This window comes from Nipponia nippon, unplaced genomic scaffold (assembly GCF_047370975.1).
Source record: "Nipponia nippon isolate SJK-2023a ecotype South Korea unplaced genomic scaffold, ASM4737097v1 scaffold_10, whole genome shotgun sequence".
NCBI classification, from domain to species: domain Eukaryota; kingdom Metazoa; phylum Chordata; class Aves; order Pelecaniformes; family Threskiornithidae; genus Nipponia; species Nipponia nippon.
In genome coordinates, this window is record NW_028262291.1 from 28,228,130 (window position 1) to 28,255,154 (window position 27,025).

The 27,025-nt window shown below is 38.4% G+C and overlaps 1 protein-coding gene across 15 annotated transcripts in view; it reads left to right on the plus strand.

Annotated features, from left to right (window-relative positions):
- The window catches only part of PHF21A (PHD finger protein 21A), a 138,755-nt gene that overhangs the window by 38,691 nt on the left and 73,039 nt on the right, over nt 1–27,025 (plus strand). For 9 of the 15 annotated variants that reach the window (XM_087746189.1, XM_087746185.1, XM_087746192.1 and 6 more), the window contains 2 exons: nt 3,032–3,064; nt 5,187–5,273. In XM_087746189.1, the coding sequence (XP_087602315.1) occupies nt 3,032–3,064; nt 5,187–5,273 (120 nt within the window). Of the gene's footprint in view, nt 1–3,031; nt 3,065–5,186; nt 5,274–27,025 lie in introns of those variants that run through there. The other 6 variants (XM_087746191.1, XM_087746190.1, XM_087746187.1 and 3 more) reach the window with 2 other exon arrangements.

Consider the following 27,025-nt stretch of genomic DNA (forward strand, 5'->3'; position numbering starts at 1 on the left):
GTCTAAATGTCTACAGTGGAAAATAACACTTGTAGCAACATGTTGGGTGCTTCAGTAAACTTTTCTTGAACTGTGCATGAGTGGTTACTGCTGTGCTCGTCAAGTGGCCACTGATAGAAATGAAACTGGTTTTGGCACCAAAAAAAAAAAATTCTTCAAATTAAATGCTTGAACTGTATTGGGTATCTCAGAATTTTGTAACCTAGAGTTACAATATATCCCTTCTTTTGGCAGTGCTCAGCATTTGTGGAGAATTGTCTCACTTGTCATCTTTTACTTACCTAATACTTCTTTTTTTGAGGACTCTCTAAAAAAGCTTGTCAACACTCACGCAGTCATAGTTTGTTGTCCCCTTGTAAGTGGTGGACAGGTGTCTGTCATGGGCATACAGAGTTCAGCTCTGCACTGTGAGCAAAGCCTCCCAGCTTCCTGATGCCACGTGTTACCTGTGACTGCTTACACGGCTGTCGAAAGTGATGCTCAGTATGACTATTTTTGTTTGTAGAGTAGCTCCTTGTTTCCCGCCTATTACAGTTCACCTCTAGAACTCTGTCTGAAGGTTTGATGCTGCTGATTTGGCAAAGCGTATCTTAAACTACCAGTAAGGACCCAGAGGAGGTGTTTAGAAAAAGCTACGTTTTTTGTTTCATTTTGATGATCGAAGAATCTTCCATAAATGAAGTCTGACCAGGTCACTTGCTGTATCAGAGTACAGCTTCAACGTTCGAGTATCTTCCATGTCAAAGCTATATTGCTTGCCCTGAGAAGAGATGCATCAAATCTAAGTGGTTCATTCTGCTACTGTGTTGACTTAATTAAGGTTATTTGAAACAGTCTGCTCTTCATAGTTTTGATCACAAGAGGAGTTAAAGGATTTATATTTAGCTATTCTCACAGAAGGGTTGGGCTTCATGGATGACTCCTCGAGCTGATGTATGGAAAGAACCTAAAACATCCTTTAGGTTTTAAAATATCTTAAATTTAGCTTGCATTTGGGGTCAGTGCAAAAGAACTTCTTTTTTTTCTTATGATTGGATGACACAGTATTGTGTGATCCATAAATTTATCAATACTTTATGAACAGTTTACAGTCACTGACTGTATTGTCTTATGACTGAGCATGTGCAAGCACTTTCTATAAAAACTAACAGATTTGTTGCTTGTCAAACTCTGATGTGGCAGAAAGCACCAAGGAAAAATAAGCTAGGCATGTAAGCAGAAGGGTAACAAAGCACCTTAGCTCCCATGACACTGAACAGCGGCGTGACGAAACAATAATATTCAGTATAGACAAATGCCAAGTGATGCACTTTGGGAAAACGGTCCTGGTTTTACATCTGCAATAGCAGGCTGTGAATTAGCTATTAGCACTTCGGAAGGAGTTCTTGCAGTACAGAGTACTTGAGTGTAGCATGCCATTCTAAACTTTGTCTCCAGATGATAGAGACAAACTAGAGAAGTACAGGGAAGAGTGCTAAGAGTGAACAAAGCAATGGAATGATTTGTGCATGAGGAGACTTTCAATCTGAAGCAGCGATGACTGATGGGGGAATATGTGGTGAGGAAAGAATGTAGGAAGAAGATGAATAGAGAAACAGTCATAGAATCATGGAATATCTTGACTTGGAAGGGACCCATAAGGATCATCGAGTCCAACTTCCAGCTGCTCTTGACTCGAGTCAAGACTGGTTTTCCATAATCTTATTTGCCCCTCATGCTTGCATTATCAGGAGGCAGATTCAAAAGAATAAGGAGGTCCTTTTACATAAGAGTCCTGTAGTTAACTTTGGAACGTATTGTCACAGAATCTTGAGTGTTTTCCTGAGTTCAAAAAGTGATTAAGGCAGAGTAATGGAAGAAAAGTGCGTTGCTAGCTATTAAACTTAACACATAATCTTTGAAGACATCAGAGATGTAAATTTCTGAAAGATGGGAGATAACACTATGCTTGTCCAGCATAGCCATCATGCTGATGCCTTTTTTTGCTATCAGCTAGTACTAGACAGAAAATGCAGCAGGTAAACCTGTGGTCTGACACAGAGCTACCTTTGTGGTATGCTTTTTTTTTCTGATTAACACCATTTTTAGGATGTGAAATGAAATAAACTTTAAAGAGAATTAGTTGTCAAAGTCTGAATTCTCTGAGCAGTATTAGTGCAGGTGGAATGAAACACATTTTTCTTGCTTGCTCTGTCCTGTTTCTCACTCTTTTTCCTGATTCTGATGAGCAAATGGGGAAGAAAGTACGGACTTTACATTGTTCTTTGCATGTGTGGAAGGCACATGGCAATGTGATGAATAAACGTGGCTGTAACCAAAAAAGAAATTGGGAATTTTTGGTTTACATTGCCTCTTCATTCTGGGCTGTGGTTTTCTTTGGTGGCAGCCTGGTAACTTTTTCCTTGCTTAGCAATAGACAGCATTCTCCTGCAGCTGCCTGAAGGAAGTGAAGGAGGAAGAATAGTGAATGGTAACCATCTGTCTGCTTTCCCTTGGATCTAGAGGGCATCTCTTCTACAATGATCTCAATCTCTCTCTGAGGGAGAAAAGTGGCAAAGATACTTCTGAACATGGGTCTTCCATGTGGTACCAGCCAAGCGAACACACAGGCGGACCCTCAGTACTCGAAATGTTCTGCTCTTGAATATACAAACAGCTTTTGTGCCCACAGCCGTTATCTGTGATTTGTGATTCTTGTGACTGCAAGCAAAGAAGGCAGCAGTTCCAGAGGAGACACAGCTATTGTATTATCTTACCCAGCTGGCTTAAATTGTCCTTAAAAAGCATCACTTGTTCAAGATCTGTTTAGGAGAAGGAGCAAAAGCGGTAGCTTAGTGTGGTAGTTTTACTATATTAATAAGAATGGGTTTGGAAATCACATAATATTGCATTCCAGGCCTTGCTATTGAAATGCTGTAAACTGAATATTTTGCTTTTACAAAGGTTCTTCAAAAATGTTGAATTTTTAAACTGTTCGACAAGATCCGCAATGAAAATCTTCATTGTATTGTTGCATCTTTTTTCTTTCTAGAAATTGGTTGCCCAAATGAAGCAAGATCCACAGGTAACTATTTATTTTTATACTGCATTATTTACCCTTAAAAATACAGGAAATAACAGTGCATGAAGCTCGAGAATTTTAGATATTTCTTGATTATGTTCTTCCTGGCTAACACAATGTTTAGAAGAAAACTATTATGAACAAGTCTTTAAACAATGACTGTTGGATAGTTTAAAACAAAACAAAAACTTTTGCCTTTATGAAGCCTTTTGCCTCACATTCTTAATAGTTTAAAGCAAGCGACTCTTGTGGGTTATGGTGCAGTTCAAACATATGCAGTAAGTTTCTGATTCTATTGGAAGCTGCTCTATAAAATCTGCCATTACTAGAATTCACGTTTTCCTTTTCTGAGTATCGGAAGGTTCACAGTTGTACAAGAACAGATAGGATATTTTGTCCAAATAAAGAATGCAGCTTAAGGCTATGTTCAGATTGCCTGTCTTAGGTATCCAACTTCAGCACTGTAGTGTCCAAAGAGTGGACACTTGGCCTTGGGATGTTTCAGAGTTACTGAAGTTGGATAACTAGACTCCTCGTGTAGACAGCAGAAGTCATCCCTTTCCCAGTGACTGTGTAAGGAGACTAGATTGTCTTGTACGGCAATTAAGCACTCCAGTGTGCTGAATGGGGAGTTCTGTGGAGTTCTCTAACCAGTCTGAAATGTCGAGTAGAGGGATAAAGGCAGCTCACCTGAAGCTTGCTGTTAAGTGCTTCCATCCCCATACAATACTAAATGCCCTGTAATTTTCTGAGCATATCTTTTTCTGAGCTTAGTGGAGTGGGAAGACAGCCTTTTGTAACAGTCAAGTAGTTAGACCCCTGACGGGGAGGGATGAGCAAAGAGTAGGGTGATATTGGAAAATCTGCTTTCTAGAAATTCCTTATTCTGATGGGATTTGGGTAAGGTCTGCTACTCCTTCTTGCTGGGCAAGTCCGCTAATGATTAGCCTGCAGAGCAGTTCGCTTTTGGTTCATCTCTGCTGAAAGCCAAGTCATGCTGCAAGCAGCCATGCAAAGTTCCTGGAACCAGGAAGAGTAAATCTGGTCCCTGCTTCTGGTGCTTTTAATGCATTTTTATCCCAGATTATCAAGTGGAATCTAGACGAAGGGAGGATGATTGGTCAATATCTGGTTTTGCTAAAATTGTATATATATTGGAGAAGGCTATCTACAAGCTGAGATTGTAATGCATTTCAAAATTGTATGGAGGAATACAAAAATAGGGAAGTTGTCCTGAGCATGAAGCTCCTGTAATGATAGTAGTCCTATGTTTTAATATTTTTGTGTAGCAAAGCAAACCTGTGTAATCTAGTGTAAAGAGTTTATACCATAAATGAGAACAAAAAAAGTAGAAAAAGAGCAAAAGGCAGGGAAGCTCGCTTCCCTGTCATGTTTCTGCAGAGCTTCACAGGCTTTAAACTGAGGACAGATTTTTTTATTTTATTTTTAGTAGGAAAGAAACAGTCCTGGTAAAAAATTGTTTTCTGACTGCATCTTTATAGTGATGCTTATGGCTTTCAAATCTTAAAGTGCTATTGTAAGCAAAGTGCTGATATGAATGATGTGCTAAGGCAAATGTAATTCTCTTAAATACAGTTTAAGGCATAACCGTACATGGAAGTGAAGACTTAGATATGTTTGCCTTCATTTGACATGTGTCAGTTAAGATTTAATAGATATATTTGCTGATGCTCTACACAGTCAAATGTATGATAATGTCTTTGCCTAAGTAGCATAGGTGAGAATGCTTTAGGTAACATACCATAGCATACTATTGTATACAATATGATACTATAGTTTACATATTAACAAACATTTCTCGTTTAATTTGTAAGCTTGATGAAATGTACAAATGTGCTTTATAATGCAGTAAGCACTAATGGATGTTTTAATGAAATCTTCGTTCCAAACTGGGTTGTTTCTCTGAGTGCTAGAAAGGTCCTCTTGGTTATTGCTGCACTCAGTGACTTAAGTAAGGCTTTGTTGAGCCTCTTGAATTTTATTGGTTGTACATCCAGAGGTGCTCTATTTGTAGTACACTATGCAAAAAACAAAAACAACAACAACAAAAAAACCACCTTCCTGCTACTACTCTATGTTAACAAATGGAATATCTTTCTCACAGATATTTTTTCTTTCTAATCAGAACGCTGATTTGAAGAAACAGCTTCATGAACTTCAAGCCAAAATCACAGCTCTGAGTGAGAAACAGGTAGGGAAGCAGAGATGTATTTTTAACACCCTTTGCTAAAGATGTCTCTTTTTCCCAGCTTCCAAGATAGCTGCTAAATTTTTAAGTGTAAAAATAAGTGTGGGCAACCAGACATTTTGGATTTTTGATTTCTCAACAAAAGATAGGATGAGTTATTGTGAGTCTGTCAAACAAGCAACTAGTGTAATCAGTGGAAGCTATAGCAATTTTTCTTGTGTTGAAACTAATGTTTTGTATTAAGGGAGCTGGGAAAATGAATTAATTTTGTCACTTCCTTTTGTTATTGTCTTGAAACTTATTCTAAACCCAGACCGTTCTGGTTTGGGCAAATCTTTAGATTTTGTCTTAGTTGGTCCACACTGTGCATCTGGATGAATATGCTGGAATTATTCTTTGTGTCTAGACCAACTAAATATGGGTACCTAATAGACAATTTGGAAATTAGTTGTGTGTTTTTACCATGGTAAATTACACCACAGTTGTCTTACGTTCGCCATTTGGTAGGAATTCTCTTTGACAGGTCTAAAGTATGAGTAATAACTACAACTGAATGCTTAATAGAAAGGTTGTAGAACTTGAAGATGCATCTCGTGGGTAACTAGAAGAAAAATAAGTAACATTGAGAGATCTACAAAACTTGTTCTCGCTTATGTTTAAAAAAAACAGAACAGCAACACACACAAAAACCCCTCAATACTCCCCCCACCCACTTCCCTGGAAAAAAAAAACAAACAAACAAAAAAAAACAACCAACCAAAAAACAACAAACCAAACCTGAACTGACTTAAGCAGTCCCTTAATTGTATTGCTACTGTGTCAATAACGGAACCAAATTAGGTCAATATTTAACACCTCTGAAGAGAGGAAACATTTCAGAACGTGTGCATAGGTAAGAATACAGTTATGCATCAGTGTCACATCTAGATACCTGTATTTACCTGTTGTTATGTGCATGTGTTCTGTTTTGAGAATTACCTTTCCTAAGGAAATGGGCCGACAGGGATTAACATTTATCTAGAAACTTTGTTTACTAAAACATTATAGTATGTTTTAGTAGTGGAACAGTGAGTCTGGGAAGGAACATGTAAAGATAATAAAGAAAATGATTTTTTAATGAGAATACTAATTCAACAAAAACTGAGGTTTTGCTGATGTGATGGCATGCCTCTCTTGAAGATGATTTATTCTCTAAAACCAGCATGGGCCTCTGCATGTGGCTATGTCGCACAGCAAGCAGCTTCAGAATTCTCTGGTAAGCTCTGGAGGCCCATGGTAATTTCAAAATTAGCTTCCCTTGATGCCACGAAGCAAGTCATATTGACTACCAGTTCACATGATCAGCAGGGACAGGCAGTGAGATAGCGAGTGGAAGGTAAGAAAGAAGTAAGTATATCTTACTGTAACTTTTAAACTTGGATTCATAACTCTTTGAAGTTATGTTACAGAGTGGTCTATACTATCATGTATTTTAAATTGCTCATCACCAGAAATGCAGCTGTATCCTTTCTGCTGAAAATAACAGCTCAAAGTACTAAAGCGCACATGTCCAGGGGATGAACATGGGCTAAGTTTCCAAAAGACTTTGAAAAATAAGTTTCTGACTTCACTTCCACCACACAGCGAATACAGTCAATACGAAGTCACAGTCCAGTTTCCTTCTTTGTATTTTTATGGTTTTGATTATCAGTAGAACAGTGAACTTCTCTACGATTGTTGAAGTTTAAATATTTTGCTATATCTACCACTGGACCACAGAGCTGCCAGTGTCCTAGATGATAGTGCTGTTAAAGTACTATGGCTGCTAAAATGCAATGGTCATGGCAAGTGTGAGTTCTAGAAAAAAACCCACAACTTCCCAATGCAGAGAAATGCTCGCTCCCTCTTACTTGTAGGAATCTGTTTTATAGACGTCTGTGGCTTAGCAGTGCAGAGTTGAGCACCATTTTAGAGACTACAACAAAGCCCTTTTTTCTGTTCTCACTTTCATTTCTCTTTAGGAAAAATAATTATTATCAAATGTTTTATGGGGAGAATATAATCCAACAATTTAATTTTCACACAGTATAGAGAAATGTGCGGTTTTGCATAGTAAATAAATGCTTTACATTGTCCAGTGCGTTTCTTAAGGAAGAGTGCAACATGTGTTATCTGTACTCTTGTTTAGAGCCAAGTAAGTAGTCTGGATGTCTGATGTTTGATGAATAAACTCTGAGGGCCTAGTTCCACTGTGGACAGATATGGGAGGTATAATTGTTGCTGTCTGGCAAGCTTTTAATGAAATGTGCAAAACTAAAGTTCCAGCCTGTGTGGTGTCCCTACTTGGAGACAGTGGCATGGAGCTGAGACCCTGGTGTTAGGCAGAATACTGAAATATTTCTGGCTTCTGAAATATTATGTCAGCCTTATGTACCCTTTTTCTTTGCTCTCTTATTTAATGAAGTTGCATGAAGACTTGTGCAAGAAGCAAGTCAGTGGTAGGTTAACTAAAAGCTTTTAGTTGCTTTAGGACTTCTCTCCATTTCTGAAGCATTGTGAGAGTAGTGCCGACACTTGCTGCCAGTCGCTGCGGTGATTCATAGTGGCTTAGGTTTCTTGCTGAGAATTAATAATGACAGCTCTGTTCAGAAGTTTGTGAAACTGAAGAGGTCTGGCGAAGTATAAAAAGAAAGCAAGTAGGCTGTGCAGCATGTAGGCTTAGACCTAAAGAAATTTGTTAGCCAATGCAGGGTTAAACTGTTACAGCATAAGGTATGTCATATATTCATACGCTTTTTTGAAAATGTTAAAGAGGTGAAAATAAGTGCTTTGATTTGTTTCACCTGAGAGTTGATGAGCAATGTATGCTGATTTTGTTATCATATGGAAGAAAAACTTCAAAAAGAGAAAAAACTTATTTGAAGATAATTTGCATTTAAAGGGCAGTAAACATGAATCCTTCAGATGATCATTTTTCCTCTGCTAGTCTCTTTTTGTTATTACCATGGAGTTCTAAACTGTGCTTACTTTATTTTCCTAATCTGGGGGCAATAAAGTGAATTCAGTTTAACAGTCTTGTTGCTCAGCTAGAAATGTGAGTGCTGCAGTTTGGAAACCCTGAATGCCTTCGTTTTAAAACTGGTTTCCTCTTTCTTCCCCCACCCCTCTCTTCAGTAATGAGAAGTCAAGATTAGCTTTTTGCAAAACAGTTTTAATTGCCAAATCTAAGCTTGGGTTGCAAATATGAATTAATTCTGTTGCTGTGTAGCACTGTTTTTTATTATGTTTTCACATCATTGTAAGAAAGTAGTAGTCTTAGCACTCTTTACTTTGTATTCTACGATAATGTCTTCCTTTGGTATTCTGCTTTGTAGACTTTTACCCACAATTACCTGTCACTACTCAGCTTTTGTGGGTTAAATATACTCCTTACAATAAAAAACAAAGAATGTGTTATTGCATTTTTCCATAAGGAAGTTTACCAGAGTGTACTTTTTTTACTTTGGGGAGGTAGGGTAGAGATTGTTACCAGTGGCAGTAGTGAAAGACTGCGGTAGAGCAGGGCTAACATAAAGGAGCAGGAGGGATGTAATCTTGAAGTAACACCTTTTTTCTGCTTCTTTCCCTCCATAGTTAATTAAAAAATTACAATATGATCTTGCAGATATATCATCGAGTGTCTATCATAACAGTACTTTTTTTCAGTGACAAGGAAGAGGTCATGTTTGTTTGACTAAAGAAATGTAAAGAAAGAAGTGGGCAGCAATTAATGCTTTTTAGCAATATCATGTCAAATACAAAGGATTTTCTACATCTATCCTTATCACAATTTCTTGGAAAAGTTGGAGCAGCGTTTTGTCTTAAATGTGGAAGAAAGCTTACAGGAATAGCCTTTTGATGTTACAGTAAAAAGGTGATGGTGGTAAGCATATACTAAAGAAATTGCATGGCTCTTTCCCTTATCTTTAAAATGAAAATGTCTCTTACTGTAATTGCAGTTAAATTCATTGAATCTTCAAGAAAACGGTCTTGTGAAAACTAGACTTGTATTCTAATGCATTTGCTCTTGACATCGAAATAATAAAGTGAATCCCTTTGTTACTTTGATATCTGAAGAGCTGTATACACTTGTAGGAAAAAGTACTCAAAAATAGTTGTTAATATAGGGATACTTGTGTTTTTATTTTTCATGGGGGAAAGTTTAACATACTTTACTGTGAATAGTTGAAACTGTATCATCAGAAACAATGCACACTAAAAAAGCAAGCTTATCTCTATTATTATGAATAGGCAAATCTAGTGACTTTTGCTTGTCTTTAAAGTTTACAGCAAATTGAGGTCGTTGAGGTTGTTCTGTATGTTCAAGGTGAGACTCCTTTTAACCTTGCCGCTAAATAGCAAGTAATGGGAAAGGGGATTTGGGGGGGGATTTTAAGAAAGGTAGTGTAATTTAACCATGGTTTTGTATAGTTGAATAAATGTAAACATGCGGTTTAGACTGACAAAGGAAACTTGTTATTTAAGTCTTCAAAAACTGTCAGGAATAGGTTTAGGCATTAATGTTGCTATATTTATTACAAGTACCATAACGGAGTAATGAAAAGATTGGTAATGTGCATAAATTCATCCTGTGAGACTGTTCTTGAATGCTTGTCATCCATAGTAAAGGTGAATTTTTATGGAGGCTTTTTGAACACATTATCAGAAAATTGTACCTGAAACGTGTTCCATCATGTTCTGTAAAGATGAAAGGCTGTGTTTCGGTGAGAGGAAAGTAAGCGCAAGAAAGCTAGAGAGCAGGAGGGAAACTGAGTGCAGTTAACAAGTAGGAAAGAGCACTTCGAAATGCTTCTGCATGAGAAGGTAGGCAAGATACGCCTGTATGTTGTAGGTACACCTAATGAATACCATGAGAACTTTAGGGCTCAAAATCTGGAAGGAGATAATGAAGACAGTCACTTCTCACTCCTGCCAGTTTTGTCTGGAGTTTCTAATCCCTCCTTTCCCCAAGATCCGTCAAGGGCATATTAAAATGCCAGTTATTCTGTCAGTAACGGAGGAAATGTGCAAATATGCCATATGAACGTGTAGTAACTAATAACTCGAGGCAGGTGATGCTTAATTTCAGTTCCAATTGTTTATCTGGAACTGTATGTATTATTACACACCTATCTTTTAAAACTAAATGGCATGAATGATAAAGATACACTAATTTCCATGTAACTGCAAGCATCCATTTATGCCAACAGTTCATAAAGCAGTCTTAAAATATATGAAAACGATTCTGCACCTTCCCAGAGTTTGGTTTTAATAATGAAACCCTGTAGTGATACAGTTAGCTCTGTCTCCTCCCATAATTGACTATTTGTAGATTCCTGTCAGAAAGATACTGGTCTATCTGGACATAAGGAGGAGTAAGTTAACTGTCTCTGTGACTCATCAGACCCTTTTGAACCCTCTGATCAGTGTGAACAGCACCTGTTTAGAAGGTGAATGTTTGTCTGAGAAATCTGCATGAGTTTACTATTTTAATCTTCGTTATTTATTTAATTTGCATCCAAATATTGTGTGAAAATGTGAATATAATGACTTCTCATTAAGTTATCATCTTTCATATTCTCAAGATATATTGGCTGAAACAAATTTTCAATGTTGTACAGGTGATTGTAGATAGGCAGAGTGCATGTATCTCTCCCTGCTGCCTCTTTTGCCCCAAACTCTTTTGCGAAACTGATGTTATAATCATTTGCATATGACTGAAATATTGCTAAGCTTTCTCAGACCTTTTGTAATGCTTAAATCATGATTAAACCCATACCAGCATTTAAACTTGGATTTCCCATTCTTCTCTTAATGTAACTCCACCTAGACTTCTCACTGTTGGTTTGTGAACTTAATTTTTGCGTATCTAATACACATTAGCACCGGAGTAACTTAATTTAGGAAATGCAAGTGACCATTTCATGGTATCATTAAAAAGAAGAAAAACCCTCCACATCTTCCTCTTGCTACCCTTCCTTTAGCATTGATTTTCTGGCTCAACTCTTAATTTTTGAGTTCATGCTGTATTTAAGCCAGATTTGGATGCAGCTGGAGAACTTTTTTTTTAATTGAGCCTAGTTGGATACGTCTTTCATCTTCATATAAGCTAGGGCATAACTCCAAAATAGCCTGCTCTGCTTGAAAATCAACATTGTAGATAGAAAATGGGCAGTTAAATCACAGTATTTCCTTGAAAATCCCCTACTGATGGCGAGAGTTTGTTATTAGGTGCTCCTGCATGTTTTGACTTGCTGGATAACCTCACACATCAGTAGTTGTTTCAAGGCCTACTATTCCCTTTTCCTTTTTATAGTTGGAGGAAAGACAGGCGAAACATCAGATTGTGATGGCTGGGACTTAGGATGTTTTGTATAGCACCCTTAAAGGCATCTTAGTTGGAGGCTGGGAAAAGGGATTAAATCTACTAATGAATTTTATAAGTGAAAACAGATTAAAATAGCCCATTCTGCTGTGTTCTGCATGTCTCAGTGGAACAACCTCACAGCCGCAGAAAGAGTATTTTGATTTGTTCCAAGTGTATCAGTGTTAGGAGGGGAATCAAATCCAGGGATCTGCTTTTCAGAGCCTTATGGATCTTTAGTTCCTATTGGAGTTGTTTGGTCCCCAGCTCTTCTGAAAACTGTGTTGAATTTTGGATGGAAGAAGAGAGAAAGACAGTGTGTCTAATGCTTAGAATACAGGCAAATCTTGTCTTTTGCTGTTTGTTCTCTGCTGCCTGTTACTTGATTTGAAAATAAACCGCTTCCTGAGATTGTGCTGTTTTGCACTAAGAGTTATGAAATGTAGTACAGCTATGGGCTAAAAAATGTTGTTAGTAAAGATTAACTTATTTAATGGTACTATGCCAAGAACAAGACTGACTAGGATAGTCAGCATTAGGTAGTATTTTCCAACATACGGGTTACACGTTACACCCTCATAGTGCATTGTGGAACCACTCAGTTCAACTCCTCATGCTTATTTTTGAAAAGGACCGAGGTGAATGTGATACATTACGTTGCTTCTGTAGTGCCAGCTTGGAATTGGTTTCTGTTAATTGTACTGCACTTTCCAGGTGGACTGGGGGTCCTTTGTGATGGACACTGGACAAGTAAAGAGGAGATATGCCCTTCTGGAAGTGATTTAGAGAGAAGATGGCATACTAAGGAAGCATTAGAGGGCTAAATGCGTGTACAGTTTTTGTAAAAGTTTATTTTAGGGTTTGACTTTTCTATTTTCATAAGTGTTATCTGCCCTTATTGCTCTAGTCTCTGAGGTTTGTTTTTTGTTGTTTTTTTTTTTTTTTTCCCTCGTTTTATTGTGGAGACTGTGATAGGCTTGGGCCTTGAAGGGCTTAAAGAGAGAACAAACTCTAAGGATTAAAGGGTAAGAATGCCCTTGATGGGGTTTCACTAAATCTCTGTGCCTTCTTTTCTATATTGACACTGTTGTAGGGAAAGAATGCAGTCTTCATCCTCAGGAAACATTGGTGTTCACTGAAATTATAATCTGATATACATTTTCTGTCCACAGAAATAATTAAGAGTATTTTCTTCAATTGTGGGTCAAGTCAATGTGAATTCTGCTATTTGTGGGCATTATATATAGTCAGTTTCTTTCAGTATTGTACTCATTTCTGGGTTAACATTTAAAATACTTGTTCTGACTTTAAGAAACTCCAAAAAGTATATAATCTCTTTAGAGCAACGTTTCCCTTGCGGTTGTATTGCAATAACTAGTTAGCAGAGACACCTGACGGGGAGCTTCCCTGTTAGGGAAGATAGGTGGTGGAGGCCAGATAGCATGTGGGTTTTCTTGGTGTGTTTTTTGTTTTGATTAGGTCCATTATTCTCTGAGCTTTTCTTCATTTCCTCCTTCTAAGTCCTCCTTCCTCCTGCTAAGTCTGTCAAAACTGGTATTGATGTGCAAGGTGCCTTTCTTAACTTTCCCCCCTTATTGTAATGTAACAGGTAGATTTAGGCAGTGGTGAGTGCAGAATTCTGACAAATTTTGCTGGAATGAATTTTGAATTACTATGGGGATCAACAGAGAGGTGGAAAGAGTACTTTCCAGGAGGCAATTCAGACAAGGGAACCTAATTCTTAACCGTTCCGTGTTGCCTTTGTGAGGGCCCACCCCTCACTCCACTGACTATAGAAAACTTGTAGGAAGATTAGGCTTCAGTTAACTTCTGTGAGTTCATTACCTGTTTTCCCTACAACATTTATCTGATCTATTCTATGGAAAAGAATTCTTTTCCTATTCTTTTTTTTTTTTTTAATAGCAAGAAAATCTATGTGTTGTCTTATGGTAGACTTTTGAAAGCTAGCAGGGCGAAAGCCATTGAGTTGTGATGAGCATTTCTTCTTTGTCCTGTAAACTCCCTTCAAGGTTAGCTGAGGCGAGGTAGAAACAGTTAAGTAGTTGTGATTTTTTTTTTTTTTTTCTTCTTCTTTCTCAAGATTTTCTCAGTAAAACGTTGGCAGTATGCCATAGTAAATGGACACTAGTGTGTAAAACAGTTGGACCCAGGCTGCCCCATGTAGCAAGGAGAAATGAACCAGCTTTTTCCTTTCCTGTTAAGTAAAATTTCAGTGATGGTGTTTGCACTGTTTATAGAAAGCAGAACTTGTTTACCTTATTTTTCCTTTAAAAATAAACAGAGAAAAGTTACATGGGAACTCTAATATGTGATGTGAGTTTTTGAGACATATGCTTTAGAGCTGCTTAATGTCCTGCAGAACAGCGAGTGGCTATCCTTTTATTTTAGACTTCTGAAAAATTGAATACTTGGCAGTATTTAAGCCTGTGGAGTCTTGCTCCATATCCATGCACTCTTTTTATAAATGGCTTAATTTTCGTAGTAGTATGGCAGCTTTTCAGAGCAGCGCTTTGTCCTTTAGAGTTGCAGCCAGCCCAGAGCGGTGTGGAAGTGCCTGATTGTCAGCAGCTTTCTAGCGTCAAAAGCTCCACGTGCACCTTTGGGCTGGTAACAAATGCTTCAGCGATCAACTTGGACAAAACTACGTTCTCGAATTCTCCAACTCATTTTAAATTTTGTCGTATATCTCAAGAAACAGAAGTATCCCATTCTCCGAGTAAATCATTTGGGGGAAGCAGTTTTACAGCAACCCAGAAAACTAAGCTCCTAACATTTGTCTGCTGGGCAATTAAAATTGTGTGGCCTAAAGGTACTATGTTCGCTGTTTGAAGCTTGGAAACAGAAGAAGATTTTCAATTTAAGTTTTTTCAAATGAGAATGGCTTACTGGCTATCCAAGATTCAGTTCTACCTGCCACATAAGAACTACTTTCTCAACATCTTGTCTTCTGTAATATGCAGGAATCCTGCACTTGAAGGCTGGTTTGATAGGTGTTTCTTCCATACAGTGAGACTCTTCAGAAATAAGTTATTGGGATGCTTTAGTGCATCGAAATTGTCCACTTCAAATGGATGGAAAGCTGCAAAATCTTGCTCTGTCTAAATGTTAGAATTTCTTCTGCTACCAGGCCAGGGCTGGTGCTTTAATATCTTATGGAGAAAATGGCTCTCTGTAGGGGAACTGGGTATCATATAAGTGTCAAATAATTCTGTTGTTTAGAGAACTGAATATTATTCCCTTCTTTTGAATTTCTACCCTATTGTTTGGTTACCTATCAAGGTACTGTCATTTGGGACAAAAATTTGTTGTAGGTATGCTTTTAACATAGCTTTAGGAACTTCAGAAGTTACTGTGTAAAGGATTTTTGTGCACAATACAGTGCTTAACTGGAGAAGATTCATTTTAATCAGATACTAGGCTTCTTTTTCAAAAGCAAATGACACTAATTTATATTTATAGATACAGACAAATTATTTGAAAGATTTAGTCTTGAAATGTAACTTAGTGTATATTAATTTCCTTTAAATATTCACTTAGACATGACTATCAGAAAATAGATTGGGAGTTTATAACAGTTTTCTGTATGGAGAACTGGCGAGAGACTTGATAATTTCTCCCAAATTACTTTTAAATGCATTCAAGTAGTTGCGTAGCTTTTATCTGACAGAGTTTCAACAGTCAAGAATGAAATTTCTGCAAAGGTCTTAATTTTTGAGCAAAATACAATACAGTTAGATGAGAAATGCAGATACTACAAATTCAATTTTGATCAGTTAATGGAAAGATATTTTTGAGAGGATTTTTAGTTATGATATGAGGTTGATTCTTTAGGAGCTATTATGAATTTGTAGATCACTTTGGATACTTGAACATTCTCTATGCCCTGGAGTTCAGAGCTATGTGTATCTCCTGTTAATAAGAGCACTGGGTCAGGCCCTCAGCAAGTCTATTCAGAGTTTAAAATCCAAGGAATATTATGGGTAGAGTCCAGTTAACTTAAAATATGAAGCCATTTTAACTTTTAGCCTTGTCTCTATTATTCTTCTTAGTTTAGTAATCTGAAGGCCTTGAAATCCTGCTTACATGGAGAACTATAAAGAGAAAACTCTTCAAGAACCCATAGAAATCGACACTTAGAATGCAAACATCTCTGGGCACTGCAAGAAGTCAAGCAGACGCACCAACTGCAGGCAAGCAAAATGGTCTGTTGGGCAAGCTTGCCTGCGAGCTGGATGGATCTGCAAGCAGAATATTTTTTCTGAGGTCACCAAAAATTGCTAGATGTAATGTCCGTCATAAAACTAAAACACTTAGAGGAAATATATAGCCAAACATTTTTAGGAACAGCTATGCTAGCTGGGTTTACCTTACGGATGCTCTACAATTCATTTTTCCTGGACAAACCAGGTAAAACCACAGCTGATAGTTTTTTCTGGGTTTTTTTTGTTTGTTTGTTTTGTTTTTGCGGGGGTGTGTGTGTTTGTAGTAAATGCCAAATGCATTGCTTTTATCCTTTGCATTAGGAAGGTGCATTATGGTAATATAAAAATGTATCAGGTTCTATATCCCTAAACCTTAATTTTTCTGACAAGAACACAGGCAATAATCAAAGTGTTAAGTAGGACAGCCCTGCAGCAGCCGGGGTGTGGCACTACATGGGACACTAACACAGTATACCTGCTTATTTTTATGGGGTAACATCACCTAGACTGCAGTATGGCAGCGCTAGGTTTAACTCCCTGTATAGCATGCTGGGTTCTATATTTGAATGGTAAGAGGCAGTTATTGTCCTCATGTTTAAAAAGAGAGCTTAGAACTTGAAATATTGCACTGCTTTTATTCTGTGTTTTAGTTTTGAATATAAATGCTACTTTTAAACTAAATTCCTTCAGAACAAGAGTTAGTATTTATTAGGCTTGTACGTCCTCTATGATAATCAGGCATGATCTCAAAGCACTGGCACTAGTATACAGTGCATATTAAGTAATCTATGTAGCACTTTTAGAAGGTAAAGGGTAAATAAAGAAGTTTTGCCCTTTCCTCTTTCTTTATCCTGCTTATCTCTTTCCACTGTATTAAGTGATGTAAACACTTTTTATTCCATCATTTCATAGTGGGGTTTACATTATTTGCATTTAGCTATGTGGAATTAAACTTGATGTACTTCTTCTCAGAATAATCTTCATAGGTTCCAAATTATTCAAAAGTTGCTTGAATGAAAATCGCTGATCATTTGAAGCCTTGCAGGTGATAAAATCTCCTCCTTCACCTTCATAGTTCACTTATTTATATCTTTGAATGGTGGCTGCTTGGTTAGCTTTTAAAGTTTATATAATTTCTCTATGCAGGAATGTTTTTTTTTAAACAGTATGTGAATTGCAGCATTTAGAAGATAGTTAGCTTGCCTTCTGACCTCTCCTGAGTTAGCAGGAGACCCACTTAACTGACACACATACAGTCATTTTGAGCCTTAGCTTTCAAAAATATTTTAGTGGGTCAGATGTCTCCAAAATTTCATTACAGCCTGTATTTGCCTTTAAAATATTAATGATTTGCTCATGCAATATGCTGATTAAGACTAGAAAATGCTGAGACAAAAAGTTCATTTTGCCGCTTATGGTACCCAGGGTTTCTATGTGTTTAGTTACATGTCTCAAACAATATTAAATATTCTAAGACCTCCTGAGTTGAAGTCTGTTCCTTGAAAAGACAAGGTTTGACTAATTGATCACATAATATCTCATAAACTTCTGTACGAGGGGAGAAATGGGTTGTGGACTTAAATTTGACCCCAGTCTGAGGCATGCAGGGGAGTGTGTGGTATTTTCTTGTTGTTTTATTTTTTTGTTAGAGTTGTTCCTACAACCCACAGGATAGAGTGTCTGTGCTCTCTTGGACTGTCTGGGATAGCCAGTAAATCTGTGAAAACAGATTTACCCTCCCTCCCCACCTAGTATCTTGAAAATTAGTTGTATAAATTTCTATAAAGTTAAATTTTCCTCTAAGAGTGTCCTAATAACAGTGCCAAATTCTGAGGCCATGAGGAAATACCAGGTGCTTTAATAATCTTGGACTCGCTTGATAAAACTCTCCACTAAGACCCAGGATCATTACTGCCACGTCAGGCTGAAAGATGAATGTGATTTAACGTGGACCAGAACGGGGACAGGAGCGTGTCTCTGAACCAAAAGTGAGAGGGAGGCAGGACTGCAGAGGCCCTGGGGGAAGCCCTGTTAGCAGCTGCTTCTGAGGAGAAAGCTTGCACGAAGGTTGGTGTTGCGTTACTGGGGTATTTTTTTCTTATCAGAGGGCTTGGGTATGGGGTACGTGTGCTTCTGTTGGAAGGCTTGGTAGGAGCTTGGCCCATTCTCAGATGGTCTTTTGTCTGCCTTGCTGGGGGAGGGGGGAGAGGCAGCGTTTGCGTATCTGACTGTAGCTTACTCTCCCATATTGAAGACGTCACGACATAAGGTGTTTATTGATGCCAAGAGAAAATTTTTGTCTCCGGTGCATGGATTTGGATTATAAGAGCAGTTGCACCCCAAAACACTTTAAACTCTTCAGAACAGTTGCAGTCCTGTCCACCCATCTAATCTCAATTTGCTCAGTATTTCCCAGTGTCCATTACTGCTTTCATACCTGCTTTTAAGGGAAGCTGTCCAACTGTGCCATGTGTTTACCTACACTTCATGCCTACTCGGACTATTCCTATTCCCCGGAGATGAAGCCCTTTTTGCAGCCCACTCGTCATTTCTGGAGGTCGGCAAAGAGGACAAACTGCCGAGAGAGGAGTGGGATGCATCCCCTGAAAGGATGGCGCACCTCGTGCGTATCCTGTTTGCACTGACCTACGCTGTGGCACTTTCCAACTGTGTAACGTCCCCGAAGCAGGTTGTGCTTTCAGCGTGCTGGGAAAGCTGCGAAGACAGTAGGCATCAAATGTAGTGTCATAAGAAATAAAAATTGCCTATTACAAGGCTTTAGGTAATTTAATGTGTGTGTTTAAACTGCTTTGGTAAGGAGCCAAGTTCTACAGGGAACAAGGTAATAAGAAAATATCTTTAAAAGTAATCTTCCCCCTCGCTCCCAGTCCATTCTGTTTCCTGGCCTGTCTTTAAAAGTACGGGTTGTTTTGAAATCTTTTATTTTGTAGGGCTGAGCACATTTCAATAAATTGTTTAATCGACTGATGTGTGGCATATAATTTATAGAAAGAGTTAATCTCTGTGGTGCCTATTATAAAAGATAAACATTTCTTTAAGAAGCTTTTGTACTTTTATTTTTGCAACAGGCCTTTGGTAACTCAGACTAGAGAAGTGTCTGCTTTTTTAATAAATGTTCATCTTGTACTAAAAAATACCCCCCAAACCTGCTTTTTACAAACTGCTGTTTTCTTTGTTTTTTCCTAATGGTCTTTGAAAGGCTGTAAGCAGGTTGCTGAAGAAATGCCTATTTAAGAACATCCTGTGGTTGGGCTGATGATAACAGTTTATAGTGTCATTATCTGGAGTTACTGAAACAGTGCGCAGGAGTGAGGAAAGGTTGTGGTTCTTTCCTTTGTCTTCCTCTGGAACCAGTGGTTCCAGCGCTGTGCTTCCAAGGCACCAAATACACTATGTTTCAGAGGCAAAACTGAGTTCAGATCCCATACCTTGTGCTTTTGTAGGTTGTGATTTGGTTTGGCCGCTTTCATTAAGCTTCAAATGAGACTGCTGGTGTGGAAGTAGTGACCTGCCTTCCTGCCTGGTTTAGCTGCATACTTCTGCCCCTCTCTTGTGCCAGAATTAGTGCTCATGTCGCTGTGCAGTAACTGCAGTCAAAAAGTTGTCTGGCTGAAGACTAACTCTGAGATGTGCTAGTTTTTGAGCATGATCCAGTTTGCTTGCTTGGCTTGCATGCAGTTGAACAAACGCTGCTTTTGGCATAAGGGAAGTGGCAGAAAGGAAGGGCTGAAACAAAGGAAGGGTGAAACATCTTTCATTTGACAGCTGCCTGAATTTATCCTGGACTAAACAGCTGTGTAACCACAGCTTTGACCCCAATCTGTGACTTGGTAGTCTCCTTTTTCAGGGGTGCAGTTATGGTAAATGTACCTGCAGCTCCTGAATGGCAGAAAGGAAGGCAGGCTGTGTCTATCTTCCTTCTCCCACCGGAATAGCTAATCCGCACATTGGCCGTATGCATGAAGCAGACGTAAGACATGTGACGGTAGACCTGAATGACTGGGATTTAAGCATAGAGAATGGAGATTGTTACAGTTGCACACAGAAAATTTCTGTTAAAGCTTTGCATTTTGTTTGTTACCACTGATACTATTTTCAGTATAACCTAACACAAGAAGTATGAAGATGAAGCACAAAAAGAAATCTAAAACAGTAATTGAGTGTTCTTTGAAGAACTGAATTTGTATAACTTGAGTTGTACATAGCAAGAACAGCTGAGAAGGTTTTTGGAAGCTGTTTGACAGCAGAGAGCAACCTGAATTCGAAGGCGTTATGATTTTTGTTTAGCAAATTTCAAACTGAATTGGTCAGAGACAGAACTTTTAAATTCTGCCTGAGAACTTGCAACACAAGTCCTGAGTTTCCACTGTGGGTATCCTCACTCCTGCTGCCCAATTATGAAAAAGGAGGAAACCCCTGAATTCTGCTGAAAAGGATGTGAATTTTCCACAGCTACTTTTGTTTTCAGTGGTCTTACGTAGGCATAGCTACAGGGAGAATTTGTCCTGTACTTGGAGCTTGGTTAGGAAGCGTTGGGTTGTTTTTATGCATGAATTGGAATAGAAACAAGGGGTTTTTTTCCTTCCAAGTTCTGCAGAGTTGATTCAACATAAATAAAAAATAGTAAAATTGTTTGTTTGGGTTTTTTTGTTTGTTTGTTTGTTTTATACTTTAAATGTATGTGGGGATCAAGCTGCTAAGGAAGACAACTTTTCTGCACTACACAAAGCGTAGCTGAGTCTGTAACAGAAAGCTAGCAGTATGACTTACACAAAATCACTTTCAGAATCAAGAATTCTAGAGAGTAACTTCAGTCTAATGCTGTAGGGCATCTTTATATTTTGGATCAGTACATAGTTGTTATTAAGACATTTATCACTTGATCACTTAAAAAATGCTAGAGAAACTCAATGCTAAAGCATAAGAATGCAGACACTCTCATTTAGTTGGTCACAGGCATGGATTTAAAAAAAAAAAAAAAAAAAAAAAGAAAAAAATTTAAAAATTACTATTTGGGCCAGGCACTTGTAAGAGGTTTTCTGCTTTTTCCAAGCAGGGCAGTCTCTCATTTTTCTGCTCCTCTGCCCCCTGCAAATCCCTCATCAGAATTGCTTTATATGGTAGTAGGGTGATGGGGAAGGATGTCTGAGAGGAAAGACATCTGTGAAACTTTAACATGCTGTTCAATAATTTTTTACTAGTGTGCTGATGCAGTCAGGTTGTTTCTGGACAAAGCAGCAGCCAGGTCAGCCAGAAAGGAATTGTAAATGACAAAGACTAACATAATGGAGCTTAAAAACAACCAACCACCTTCTTCCTCCCCCACCAAGCTACCACAACCAATACAATGAAAAAAGAAAGCCCAAGAAAAGTGTCTCCTCTTATCATCAACCTAGATCCTCATAGTCTAAAGAGTGAGAAAATAGTCTAAAGAGTGAGGGACAATAGGCAGAGGTAGACTTCTTTACACGGAGGAAGTAGGAAACATCTTTGACCCTAGCTTACATTTGTTATATATCCCCCCCGCCCCCAAGTGCACTGTTAGAGTACATAGTTCAACTCTAGAGGCACAGACTCATACAGGATGCTTGTCAGAAGCGTGTTATGCCTCAATGATAAGAAATAAGATTGTTATGACACAGGAAAGTGAAAAAGATGGAGAAGTTCAGGCATGGGGTACACTCAAGAGCATGTAATTCAAGTTTTATTTTCGCAATGTGCATTCAGGGCTGATACCATAATTGGTGTTTTGATGGGGTATGGTAAATGGAAAACTAGGTACAAAGGGAGCTCCAGAGGTCGTCTAGTCCAACCTCCTGCTCAAAGGACATATGTACTTCATGACTACAGGGTGATACCAGTCTCCCAAAAGAGATTGATGGCCTGGACTTGCATTATTTGAATAAAAGTATAAGAGTTGTTTTCCCATTTGTATTACTTAGTGTCACTGTCTGAACTCAATGCATGTGCCATCAGTCTTAATATGTTCATGCATATATTTGACAATTTATTTTCCTGGGCTGGAAAACTCCCTCCATTGCAGCATTTTAGGAAGATGTTTTGAAAACACTGTTGTTTTTCTGAAACACTTCCAGGGCATTAACACTGCTGCAGCTCTGCTGGCACTAACACCAAGAGGAGTGGTGCTGTATGCAAACGGTTTTTGTTACTGTGTTGTCTGCTAACTCTTAACACGAAAGTAAGCAACCACTGCTTTTCTCTTGTGCATCCAGCCATTATTAAGTGCAGTAGATCTGAGCAGGTGCTGTGACAAGGAGATAAATGTTTTCATTTGTCCATCTGCAAGATCTTATTCCAGTCTGTAGAGAGTCTTAAAGTGAGTGTTTCACTGTCAGCGTTTGAGATGAGATCTTTCTTAGTCAAGTCTAGTCTAGAGCTGCTGCTAAACTTTTTTTTTTTAAAATTAGTGTCTTTTTATGAGGAAGTGAGGAGTGCAAAACTTACTGCATTTTCCCTTGAGTGTCAGCTCTGTTTATTCTCTGTATACATGTAAAAGATAGCTCTAGAGCTAGCTCTGTCCCTTGTACAGTTAATTAAGCCCCCTGCTGTGGGCCTGGATACGTGCTCTTGCTGTTCAATGATGTGTGTGAATTGACTGAAGAACATAGACTCCCGTGCAAGCGTATGCAGAGAGAGAGAAAGCCTCCAAGAAACTCAGCGAAAGATGATGGGGTAGCATGTGCTTTCATAATCTCTCATGCTGAATGCTAGCTAAAGCTTGCAAATATTGGGGATTTCAGTTGTAACAGATAGCTACAAAAATGGCTTACTGTTGTAAGGTAACAACTAGTCAGTTTTTAAGGTGTTACTTTAGGAGCAAACCATAATAGATGATAAGCATTAATAACTTAGAAACGTTCTTCAATATTTCAAGCGTTTGAAAACGCTTGAGTAACTACAACTAACTGTTGAAGGACCAACTTGTGCTCTTAAAACACAGATGCATGCAGTCCTAAAACAAGACAAGATGCAAACTCTGGGAAGTCAGTAAAACTTCACAATAGCAAAGCTGCCTGTGAAGTTTAATGAAAGAGAAATAAAATTGTTCCTTTAGTGTGTATTTTTATTGCAGAATTAACCCGGCTTGTTCTCAGGATTTTTCACGCTCATATTTCTATGTAAACTTCTATACAAATGCACGCACCAAACGTTTCACCGAATTTGGCATGATTTGAAGCTCACCTTTGCTGCTGCAGCTAGGAGTCTGTATTAAGCATGGGCAGTATTTTTTTACACTTATCTTTTTAATCAGCCACTTCTGAATAACGTTGTAGTCATTGCAATATGGTAGTTTTCTAATGGCTTTTTGTAGTTTCTTTCTATCATGTATTTGGAAGAGTAGGCAAGTTCTAAAACTGGGAAAGACGCACCACTTAATGCATACAACACAAAAGCAACCTGTGCTAGGGCCTGAAATCCTATCAGCAAACTGTAGGTAGTTTGTTACCTATGCGAAGATAGTGGGATATGGCAATACAGTGTCCCTGCTTACACATCAGCTCGAATCTGGATGCCAGTCATTCGAGCAAGCTGCAGTGATAACGGCATGGTGCTTATCTCGCCTTCAGGGATGTGGTGATGTAGAAATTAAAGCCCTTCTTATGTCCAGGTTGAGGTGTGAGTTTTAGCCTTGCTTCAAACTGCCACTGAAAACTTTCCCTTTGGTCTCTGCTGCGTTGACAGTGGGACTACCTGATCATTCATGCTGGGCAGCCGTGTCTGCTGATTGCATCGGTTCCTTTGTGTGCCTTTGGCTATTAGGGACTGTCCTGCTGTAACAGGGCTTGTGGCCTAGATGTGGATTGGCCCTTGAACATAAAGGTTTATTCTGAGTCCTGTGACAGTCCTTGCATATACATCTTATGTGACATGACTTAATTCTTGACTAGGTTGCTCACTGGAGATGTGGATTCAAATGTGAATTTTGCTTAACTGTGAGCTGGCAGATGCCAGTCTGTGGTTAAGGATGCACACTAAATAACGTAAAATCTCCAGTGTTTTCCTGTAACTTACATGCTTCTTTATCCCATCTGCAAATGCTTGTAGATTTTGCACATTTGATTGAGAAGGAATCAAAAGGGTTTCAGTACAAAGAGCCAGAAGGTACTTCCCCAGATGCTGTGAAAGAGGGCATATCAGCGCGCTTACGGCTGTGTAGAGAGGGCGCATGGATGCTCTGTAATGTGGACAACCTTCGGAGCAGGGATACTCACATTTGAAAGTTTGATTTCTAGTGCTGTTGAAATAAAAATACAAAGGGAAATAGCGGGCTTTCTGTTTAACTAGAGTCCCCAAAAGGCTGGTTTAAAATTTAATTACACTTAGAATACACTGATTCCTGTTGTTCACCCTAAGCATCCCAGTCGCTCACAGGATGATTTCAGTTCAGGAAGGAACTGAGAGAGTACTTGTAAGAGCAAGGTGGGAAGGGGGGACTACAGTTTTGGTGATCTTCATTGTGAAGTTTATCAAAAGAGGTAAAAAAAGATGTTTACTGTCTGTATTTTCCCCTTACTAGTTCACCATATTCTCTCTTCACAGAACACTTTTGCAGCACGTTCTGTTCAGTGAGTAGGTAAAAAAATCATAGTCTGGAAGTTAGCAACTGCTCTGAATTCTAATTCCTACTTCCCTGTCATTCACTGGATGTACTTACAAAAGCTTCTCTGTGCCAGATCCCTGATCAATTAAACATGGCTCAGAGTATGTCATCAAGTAACTAAGTAACTGAAGATATATTAATTTCTGTTTACAAACTACCTAGATTATGCGAAGAGCTACGTTACTATTAAATGTAAGCGATCCAATACTACACACTTGGGCATGGACACAGAAGTACCCTGATGTCCATGTAGACTATAGCTACATATAAACGTTACCCTAGCACGTCTTCTAATTTTTCAAAATATTTCTTTTTTAGCATTGTGGGTTTTAAATCCTTCCTGTATGTAGAAAAACTTTCAGATATATTCTGGTCTTCCAAGGGAAAACATGCACAGGGCAATAAAAGCTTTTTCATTAGGCAGTAATGTTTGTGCAAGTGCTGTGTAGTGGCATTGCTTAAATAGCGTATTTAAGGAAGGGAAGAAAGAGAGCTTCTGCAGGACCCCTGCTCCTCTCCCCACAAAAGCAGTTAAAACCAACTCTAAGCTAATTGTAAATTTAAACATTTTAAGATGCAACATTTTAACAATAGATACTTGGCAAACAAATGTGCCTTAGTATTAAACTGGGCGTTTTTAAGCTTAGTTGAAACTCCTTGTAGCAGGACAGTCAGTTCAAAGAAGGCCGATCAAAGACTAGCAAACAGTTTTACTTTCTGGTGAATTTAAAGAAGGCATAATCTAGATAGAAAGAATGTCTTGATGTAAGGGGGTTTTTGTGCGGATTTGGGTAGGATGTAATGTTTCTCGGCTTATTTTCTTTGAGTATGCTGTATTAAGAGTTGTCAAAATCAGTCTGTCCTTAAGCAACTGATCTCCGGTTTGAACTGGATTTCAGTTAAGTGTCATCACAATAAGTTTATGCTGGCCTGAACCATGGTGCCCGATGAGAAAGCTTTGTTAACGTGTGGCAAAGATAGAAACAGGTTTAAAGCTGTTAACCGCAAACCCCAAGTTGCCCAGTTCCCTTGATTTACTGCAAATTCAATTATTAAATGGCTTGATATAAATCATTAAATGCACATTTTAAGATTCTAAGAGAGATTAATTTTTCATTGTTTTCCTCACACGTAGCCACCCTATCTGCAATTTACAGTTCTGAGGGCTAAGAAAATTATTAGAGAATTGTCCTTCAGGATGCCCAAGTGAAATGCTCACATCAGTAATCCTGTTTGGAATGTTTGCTTCTGGCATCATCACTATTAGATATAAATATTCATATTTCACCTGGAACAAAAAACTGCTGATTTTTGAAAGTGGGTAATTTTCTTTAAAAATGAATCTTTTGGCAGTTTTCATTATGCGTATGTAATGCTACATCAAAATCGGGGAATTATGTGGCAGTGTTTGTCTGTAGATGTGTTCAGCTGAAACTTAGATAGCTTGACAGCCCCCCACATGGAGAGAAGAGGACTCGTTCACAGCCATGCGAAGAAGGCTGCAAATGGGAAGAAGCAATGTATTGTGGTATGGACATTGTTTGCCTTGTTCTGCTGTTTTCTTATTCACTTTAACTAATTCATTCAGAAGTAATTATGCTGGAAGTCACGTAAATGAAGATTTTATTCCCCAGTGTGTGAAATGAAAGCGCAAAAATTGTTCCAACATGTAGAGCTGTAGAATGTAGAATTTCTACTTTGTAGAATTTACTTCTGTAGAGTAACTTATAAAAGATTCTCCATATCAATTTGTTAATGTTTGTGTGGTGCTTTGAAGTATTAAATTGCCTCATAAGCAATAGGGACAAAATAGTGTTATAACCTACTTTAGTTGCTCATACATAAGGAAGGGCAAATTCTGTTATAATAGTGTTGGTTTGGTATAATGCTGTAGTGTCTGGGCAGCACCTAGGTGCGTGTAGGTGGGAGAACCGTCTGTGTAGATGAACCTACAAATATAAACACCTATTTAGGACAAGGTTTTAGTGTTCGGTAATTTCACATGTGAATTTGGAGCATACTTTCATGCTTCATTTTGCTATGAAATGAAGTGTGGAAGGGAAGAAGACAGAGTCAGACCTACTGGTAATCTTCATTCTGACATATTTACTTAATCTTATTCAGAAAGTTTTGAGCTTCTTCAGAAAAAATTCCAGATTTTTACAGCCTCCAGTGGTTCTTTATTTTCAGTTTGTCTGTTTCTCTTTAATGATGGTTTTCCTTTGCTTTGAGAGAAACTCTTCAAAGACAATGGGAATTTAGTAATAGATTTTAGTTATTTGCTAGCGAGAGGGTGCTCTCCTAGTTTTGTGTCAGAAGGACAGGAAAAGAAAGAAGAGTAGCAGCTCTACAGGTAGGGCTCTGCCTTAAGGTAGCCAGTGTATTTCTCTGTTGCAAGTTACTGCCCTGTCAGTAGAAGGAAGGAACGTACTGCATGCTTAGACTTTACCAGTTCAGTCCTGTATCATATCTCATACTCATGCTAAGTTATAATTTATGGCAAGGT